Source organism: Neophocaena asiaeorientalis, unplaced genomic scaffold, assembly GCF_003031525.2.
Source record: "Neophocaena asiaeorientalis asiaeorientalis breed wild unplaced genomic scaffold, Neophocaena_asiaeorientalis_V1.1 scaffold148, whole genome shotgun sequence".
NCBI lineage: Eukaryota > Metazoa > Chordata > Mammalia > Artiodactyla > Phocoenidae > Neophocaena > Neophocaena asiaeorientalis.
The window spans coordinates 2,985,492-2,993,904 of NW_020174050.1; the positions used below are offsets into that span (position 1 = coordinate 2,985,492).

At 37.3% G+C, this 8,413-nt stretch overlaps 1 protein-coding gene across 5 annotated transcripts; it reads left to right on the forward strand.

Annotated features, from left to right (window-relative positions):
- Positions 1–1,415: 1,415 nt before the first annotated feature.
- On the forward strand, positions 1,416–7,997 carry EPGN (epithelial mitogen). 5 transcript variants are annotated; one of them, XM_024754155.1, is made up of 5 exons: positions 1,416–1,458; positions 2,008–2,097; positions 5,064–5,184; positions 5,917–6,069; positions 7,943–7,997. In XM_024754155.1, exons 1-5 carry the CDS (start codon positions 1,416–1,418, stop codon positions 7,995–7,997), a joined length of 462 nt encoding a protein of 153 aa, XP_024609923.1. The 5 variants fall into 5 exon arrangements, with proteins under 5 accessions (XP_024609923.1, XP_024609924.1, XP_024609925.1 ...); XM_024754156.1 differs by having other exon boundaries at positions 5,917–5,943; XM_024754157.1 differs by having other exon boundaries at positions 2,008–2,070; positions 5,917–5,943.
- The last annotated feature ends 416 nt before the right edge of the window (positions 7,998–8,413 follow it).

The following is an 8,413-nucleotide window of genomic DNA, read 5'->3' on the forward strand; positions in this document are numbered from 1 at the left end:
TTTGACTTATAATTCGAATATGATTTGCTTGGGAAAAACAGTATCCAGAACTTGTCTTAATAATAAATAGTTTTTTAAAACTCTACGAAAGGAGGAATATGAACTGTAGGCACATTTAAAGCAAGCCAAGGATAGTCTTTTAACTTTAAAAGGATGACTCTGTGGCAAGTGATTGCCCAAGGTATAATGAGTTCAACAAGCTCATTCTTGTGTGATTTCTAAAGCCAACTTCATATCTGAATAGTGGAAGGGATCCTTTCCGGTAAACTGAATTTTCTGGGTGGACATGATGCAAATGACAACCTATCTTGACTTAAACAGGTTTTTAAGGTACAGAAAATATTAGCAATTGAAATTACTGGTAGAAAGTTGCAATACTTCAGCAAAACATATTTATAAATTATTTATAATAATTTGGGGCAAGTGAAAAATTTATGGAAGTTCCTGTAGTCACAAAAAGTAATAGAAATAATTACATATTTTGGCCTTAAAAGTGGTACTTTAATAATCATAAGTAGATTAATAGTAAGAAAAATTTGAATGTTGTATTAAACTAAAAGCTTTCTATTCATTAGATGTACCAAACATAAATATTTTAATTTTATCTTAATGGAGATGACATTATTATTATTATTATCATCATCATTGTTTTAGTGCTTTACTGGTTCTTTCTAGAGCCTAATCATTAGGGCATATACTTAAGAACTGTAGTTCCTAGAACTCGGTAGCCTATTCCATTTACTCAGAAAAATAACAAATGGCATAAATGTAAATCTTATGCTCTGAAAAACAATTATTTTTACAGAAATTGAAATAGTAAAACTAAGTAGCAAAAACCAAAATGGAATATTAAACCTTTATTTTTACACACATTTAATTGTTCTCTCCTGCCCATAAATTACAAAGTATCTTGATTTGCAGTGGAACCCAATCTGTACTGAAAAGTAGTGTAACTGACTGCAGCTTCAGGGATATTTCTTTTATGAACAGGTTAAGATGTTTCCGACTTTGGAAATATCAAAACTCCCCTTTCTTGGAATCATTTATGGGTCATTATCAACTTTGGAGCTGGGATAATTCTGTTCACACCAAGGGGGCTTTTCCTGAATTCAGATTCTTTTTTGTTGTTTTCAGTATGTTTACAGACACGATTATGCCCACAGGTAACAGGAAACCAGTGTTTCAAAAGAAAATTTGATCACACTGCTAGATAACACAGGTATCCTAAACAAGTACACGAATGCCTCAAGGCTTCAAGCTGCTGCCAGAAAGACATATTTTTTTGATTGGTAAGAACTGCCAGATGACGCTTCATGAAATATAAATGCAAGAAAGCCTCCGAGAGAGCTCAATAAAAGCCTTCCACCCGTCATTCTAAGAGGATCAGAGCAAGATACTGTTAACAAGTGCAGAAAATGGCTTTCGGAGTTTCAATATCAGTCTATATCTTATTCAATGGTAGGTCATTTCTTTTTGCTGTGTTAATTTTGTGTCATTGTAAAATGTGAATAGGATTTGTTTTATCTGAATTAGTGAGGAGTTGGCTTTTAGCAGTTGTTCTTCATGACAAAGATCCAAGCAAGGAATTTGTGAATTTAGTTTCTTATGTAATGTATGTTCCTCTTTTAACATATTTTGACACCTCTTTTTCTGAGATCTTTATAGTTTGTTCTATACAATTGAAGAGTAGTTGATACATATGATATGATAGTGTCCTTGTGATTGAATGAATTTATAAAATGTAATAAAATTTATGGGTTTATAAAATTTATTTCCTCTTAATAATTAATGTGTTTCTACTTTCTCTAACTATAATGTAGTGAGTGGAATAGATATGCATGAGAAACTATCAAGAAACTGCCCTTGTCAGGTTATGGATTTCAAATGTAAATGAATTAAAAATAGAACAGATGTGGGACTAGATAGAATAACTTTTGATCTGTTGCTGGTATGTAGAAGGAGGCTCACCTGCTAAAGATGCCTTCCCTCCCCCCCCCCTTCACACAGCTGTGACAGCATTGACTGAAGAGGCAGCCAGGACTGTAACACCCCCAATCACAACCCAGCAAAGTAACTGGACCATTAACAAAACAGAAGGTATTTTCTTCACACTTTTGTATTTCAAGTGACTTTTTTTTTTAAGTGACTTTTTTTTAATGTTTGAGAGAAATTTGGATTGTGATAAAAGCAACACTGGACATTTTAAAATTATATTTTATTATTAGACGATCTTTTATCAGGATGCTGTTAAATGGAAGTGACAGGTAAATGTGTCAGCAAAGAATTCTCTTTTTAAAAGGAGGAAGTGAAGCAAATGAGAAAAAGTTGTTTTCAGTTACTGTCCTGGTTGTGAAACATGCCACATTTTCTGCTGGATTCCTGCTGGATTCCCAATAACCCATGTGCTTCCAGAGGCAGTTTGTCCCTATTTTGGCATTCTTGATGAGTGACTTTATAGTTTGATCTGTGATTGTGAGCTTTGCAGCCAAATAAATTATGGCTACCAGATGAAGCCTTAATCCACTTTCCCTCATCTTTGGAAAGATCTTTCTTCTTGTCATTGGGAGCTTTTGTTGTTGCTTTAGTATATGCTATACATCCCAACCACTTGTATCCAATTTTTGTTGTTGATGGTGAGGATATATTTTATTATTGTTATTAAAATAGCTTCTGGCCACTGTTGAGCACCAGCATTTTCCCAAACTCTTTGAACTCTTAGAGGTGACCTTGGGAAACTTACCTGCCAAGACCTGTGTATCAGGTGGTTGTGATTCTCACACAAATCACATACCACCCCCTGATGTGAAGATGGGCTTTGTGACTTAGGACCAAAGAAACACCATATCTTGCTCTCAGAGCCACGCAAGTAAAAGAAGATCAAGTTAAATATTTTGTTTCTGAATATGAAATATAGTAATATTTAAGTATTCTTCATTTCACCAATAATTTTAAATTTAAAAAATTTGCTTAGGGCTTCCCTGGTGGCGTAGTGGTTGAGAGTCCGCCTGCCGATGCAGGGGACATGGGTTCGTGCCCCGGTCTGGGAGGATCCCACATGCCGCGGAGCGGCTGGGCCCGTGAGCCATGGCCGCTGAGCCCGCGCGTCCGGAGCCTGTGTTCCGCAACGGGAGAGGCCACAACAGTGAGAGGCCCGCGTACCGCTAAAAAAAAAAAAAAAAAAAAAAATTTGCTTAAAATATTTTGCTCATTTGAGTTTTTGCATATATATCAATTTGCAAAATAAAATTAGTGTGGCTTTTAGAATAACTTTTAGCCAAATTCTTCATGTCTTGAGCCTTTAAACAAAGAGGAAATATCTTTGTTGAGAGATAATACTGTAGAGAATTAAAGAAGTACAGTTTCCTCTCAGTGACATAACAGTGTGTCCATCACCACCTTTTCTCTTCCCTAATAGTGAACTGCAAGTCAAATTCTCCAAGTTACAGGTAATAATTATGGACAAAAGGGATTGAATATATCACTCCAGTAGTTTTTCTTTGCTTTCTTGATAGGTGAATTTTAGTTTCCTGCTTTTCATTTAACTTAAAAATCTGAATCCAGTATCTCAGGAAAGTTTCATGAAGTTATAACTAATATTCTTCTCCTTAGAGGAAAGATGAGTCTCTAGTATATTCTTTCTTTGGAAATGTCTTCTTTCAATTCTCACATTTTCTAGTAAGTCCTGGTTCAGGCCTGGTTAATTGAACTTATTTAATCTTGAAGTAGGAAGAACCTATCACAGTTTATAATGAGAAATTCCCACTCCCTTAGAATTAATTATCAAGATGAGAAATTAGATTTACCATACCACAGTTAACAAAATGAATATGAATTTTAAGGTAATGTTGTGTGTTCTCAACCAAAATGAAGTTATATAACAGTATGTTGTTGGTGACTTAGTACCTAAAGATTTAGTATTTTCAATATAAATAAGTATGCCTTTTTAGATCTTTTTCTCCTGAAAACAAATAAGTATGATTCTCTTAATCTACTTGGCAAGGTGAATATAATATGATAACTAAGGTTGAGGAGATATGTTTATTCATAACAGTGACAAAAATAAAATGCCACTAATTCTTCTTGAGAAGAATTTAAGAATCAGTAATTAAAGTATACTAAAAAGGACTCATTTATGCTGTTTTGTCATTCCCACTGCATAAACCTCAAGGATCGTATAGGTATATGTCTTTAGTACATCAAGGAATGAAGGATAAGCAACCTGAAATCTAAGTATTTTGCCACAGTACAGCTTCCCAAAGGGAAGTTTCCCATAAAGAGGCTTCTGGACACTTGACCACAAAGGTTTCGCCAAGTGTGGTCATTTGCATAGTGTTAAAGCTAGAAATCAAAACCCAGGTTTTCTAATTCCAACTCCATGGCTTTTCCCACAATCTCATAATGCCTCTTAACTGAGTAAATTTTCTAATTAACATCTGAAGTTATTGTCTTAGCTATGTTAAGCCTGAGCCATAAGTTGTTTCTGGCTTCATGTATAGGTCATAACAATACCTCTTCTGAAATCAGTTAGGGAAAACAATCCCTTTTCCATTAGCTACTTAAGGTAGTCTGCATAAGAAGAAGGGGCGGGATTGTCATCTCACTCTTCTCTGGGGAATGAAAAGAAATCAAGTTCATTATCTCCCAACCATAAATCCAAATCTTCCTAAGTGCTTACTTCTCAGGCGTAAAGGGGAGAATGAAACAAATTGTATTATTTCATTTGTTTCCAGGCATATATTTAGGAAGCCTTGCCCAGGACAGCATGCTAAGACTAGAATCAATGCTGCCACCTTTTGGCAACTTGTATCTATATCTCATTACATAGTTTCCAAAGAATGGAATGATCATCAATCTACCTCCAGCCCCTAATTCATTAATATGCCTTAGATGATATTAACCCAACCTTTGTAAATATAACCTGTCAAAGGAATCAATCGATAGTTCAAATGACAGAGCACTCAAAGAATATTCCTAAGATTAAAGGCCTTTCTGTATATGTGTTACAAATCTACTGTGGAAGTGTGACCCACCTCATCTGTTAATACTGTATCTCCTTTTTCTAGCTGGCTACACAGAAGGACCCCTAGCGTTGAGGTCCTCACATCCTTGCCTGGAAGACCACCATAGTTACTGCATCAACGGTGTTTGTGCATTCCACGATGAGCTGGAGAAAGCCATCTGCAGGTAATTGCAAAGAACTTCCCAAGCCCTAGAGATGGGAGAAGGAGAAGGTATGCCTCCTTTCACATGGTGTTTCACATAGTACATTTCCCCACGCCTCCATCTTATCTAGTAAAAAAGGTACATGATCTGAACGTGATTCACCAATTCTCTTTGTATTTGAATATCTAAGGGGTCTTTTTCTAACCTACCTAGTTTTCATTACTCAAAAATACGGTTCCTAGATTAGCAGCATCTGTATAACCTGGGAGCTTGTTGAAAATGAAGAAGCTCACACCGTACCTCAAAACTACTGAATCCAAATCAACTTTTAACAACATGCAAAGAAGTTTCCAAGTTTTTATGGATAGATTATAGCATAAAATGAAACAGACTATGGCAAAAACACTTCAGGAATATAAAGTTCTAGATCAACTGAGATACCATTTTTATGATCGTTGATTTGCTCAGCATCCTCCTATGAAAGAGTAGGTTAACAATTTTCTAGATCAACTCATGCAAGTGTCCTACCTTTCCCTCCTACCAATGAGGGAAGTTGCATTAATATGGGGTCTTAATCAAATGATTATTGTAAAACACATGGCTTCTTCAATACATTTAATAGACTGGCTTTCATTTGGTATTGGCCTCTTTAATTAAAATCACTTTTTATTACATCTTTTTCATTCTTCGAAATTTGTCATTTGTGTTTCTATCATGAGTTTTAAAATTATACATTCTTTTCTTTTTTTAAAGGTGTTTTACTGGTTATACTGGAGAAAGGTGTGAGCACTTGACCTTAACTTCATATGCTGTGGATCCTTATGAAAAATACATTTCAATTGGGATTGGTGTTGGATTATTATTAAGTGGTTTTCTTGTTATTTTTTACTGCTACATAAAAAAGAGGTATGAAAAAATACAAATTATGAAGTCACTAGATACTCATTCATTTGAGAAATATTCACTGAGCCCCAAAAATGTACCAGGCACTGACATATATAATTTTTTAGTGAAAATATGGCTGTAAATCTGGCAAGTTTCTGCATATCTGTTTTGATGCCTTTTCTCATAAACCCAGACAAGAGGTAAAAATTTACCCACAGTTGCAATAGGATAGTTCCAATTTACAGTTTCCCTTCATCCCCAACTCTGTCTGCCTACATCAAAGTTATAAATGTGTAGGACAGTCAGCCCACAAGGGTAAAGATTAATGTGTTTTCTGCACAATTATATGAAGTGTCAAATACCACGTCTGGCACACCATAGACACTCAGTAATTATTTGTTGAATGGACAAATCAAAACACGAGTGTTGGGGCTTCCCTGGTGGCGCAGTGGTTGGGAGTCCGCCTGCCGATGCAGGGGACACGGGTTCGTGCCCCGGTCCGGGAAGATCCCACATGCCGCGGAGCGGCTGGGCCCGTGAGCCATGGCCGCTGAGCCTGCGCGTCCGGAGGCTGTGCTCCGCAGTGGGAGAGGCCACAACAGTGAGAGGCCCGCGTACCGCAAAAAAAAAAAAAAAAACAAAAAAAACACGAGTGTTAAATGAATGAAAATGTGTGATAAATGTGGGCCATTTTCTTCCCAGACATTAGTTGAGGGTATATTCAGGAGATACTGTCTACTGTTAAAAGCTAAACAAGATAAATTTGATCCACTAAGTATAAATTACTCATGCATTAATTATTAATCATTATTTCTGGCTTTTCCACACTGGTAATTTTTCCTTTAATCCATGTATAGGGAAAAGTCAAGAAATAATGTGATATACATTAAAGAAAAGGTATAAATACATTTCCCTTGCTGTACTCCATTAACTAAGTTGTCATTTTTAAAATGACCAAAAATTATTATACAACATTTAAAAAAAAAATTGTTTGCTTAATAATTGCATCTTAGAGGGCTTCCCTGGTGGCGCAGTGGTTGAGAGTCCGCCTGCCGATGCAGGGGACACGGGTTCGTGCCCCAGTCCGGGAAGATCCCACATGCCGCGGAGCAACTAAGCCCATGCGCCATGGCCGCTGAGCCTGCGTGTCCGGAGTCTGTGCTCCGCAACGGGAGAGGCCACAGCAGTGAGAGGCCTGCGTACCGCAAAAAAAAAAAAAAAAAAAATTGCATCTTAGAATAAAATCTGTTAATATCAATTGTGGATCAATTGATATAAAATCTGTTATATCAGTTGCCTAAGAGACCAAGAAAGAAAATAAAAAAGGAAGTAAGACCTTTTAATATTAACAAGACAGCTGTCTGGGATCAGGTTCCCTAGAAGCTGAACCTAAGATAGAGATTCCTGACTGAGTGATGACTGGTCAAGGGAATGCTCAAAGGTGAAATCTGTAATGAAGTAGGAAAGCTAGAACAGAGGAAGAAGGTAAGCAAAGATGTAGTTTAGCTGAAGTCTATCCTCAGCCTGATTCCAAAGGGAGACCTAGAACATGACTGGCATCGCTGACCCATCCCAAGAAGGTGAGGGATCTTGGTTGTAGTACCCAGCACCATCAGGCATGGATGTCAGAGTGCTCCTGGCAGGGTAAGGGGCAGGGGCTTGGAATCTCCTAGGAATCTTCAGGCAAAGTCCTCTCTTGGCTGAGGACAATCTTCTAGAGAAGGATGGTACTGTGAGCCTATTAACACCCACAACTGCTGGGGGATGGGTATACCAGTGGGTAAAGAGGATATGGGTGGGATACCAAGAGCAATTGCTACACCAGAGCATTTATATAATCCTCAATAAGCTATACAAACAGCAAATTCATATGAAAACCAATACTCTGTTTCAGGTGTCTAAAATTGAAATCACCTTACAATGTCTGTTCCGGAGGAAGACCACTATGAGGCCTTTGTAAGACATTTTGTCATTGGTGAAAATCAGTGGGCCCAAAACTGCAATTTTCAAGTGAAACAACAAAACTTCCTAAGCTGACTAGAAAGTTGGGATCACGATGAAACAAGAGAATCAATTTCAACATTGGTCCTTAGACTTTGCCGTTTTTAAAGTGCCATGGGAGCCAAGGGAACAAGGTACAGTGACAGAGGTCAAGTTCAGAGTCCTACTCTGGGTTTGTTGCTGTTGTGTGGTTATTGTTCTCACTGCAGAGAGACTGACTTTTGTGCTTCTGACTATGTCAGATGTGAATTTTCATGGGAATAATTATCAACCTTGCGGCCAGCCAAAGCAATGCCAAGCTTGGATTCTTCACTATGCTTGCTACCAGGATTCTGGACCACTGCTCTACGGACCAAATCCCAAA

Bases quoted from the DNA above. Each gene is read 5' to 3' on its own strand.
- EPGN (XM_024754155.1), top strand. From the start codon at position 1,416: ATGGCTTTCGGAGTTTCAATATCAGTCTATATCTTATTCAATG. The intron at 1,459-2,007 runs GTAGGTCATTTC...CCCTTCACACAG, and splicing joins AGTCTATATCTTATTCAATG to CTGTGACAGCATTGACTGAA. The intron at 5,185-5,916 runs GTAATTGCAAAG...CTTTTTTTAAAG, and splicing joins CTGGAGAAAGCCATCTGCAG to GTGTTTTACTGGTTATACTG.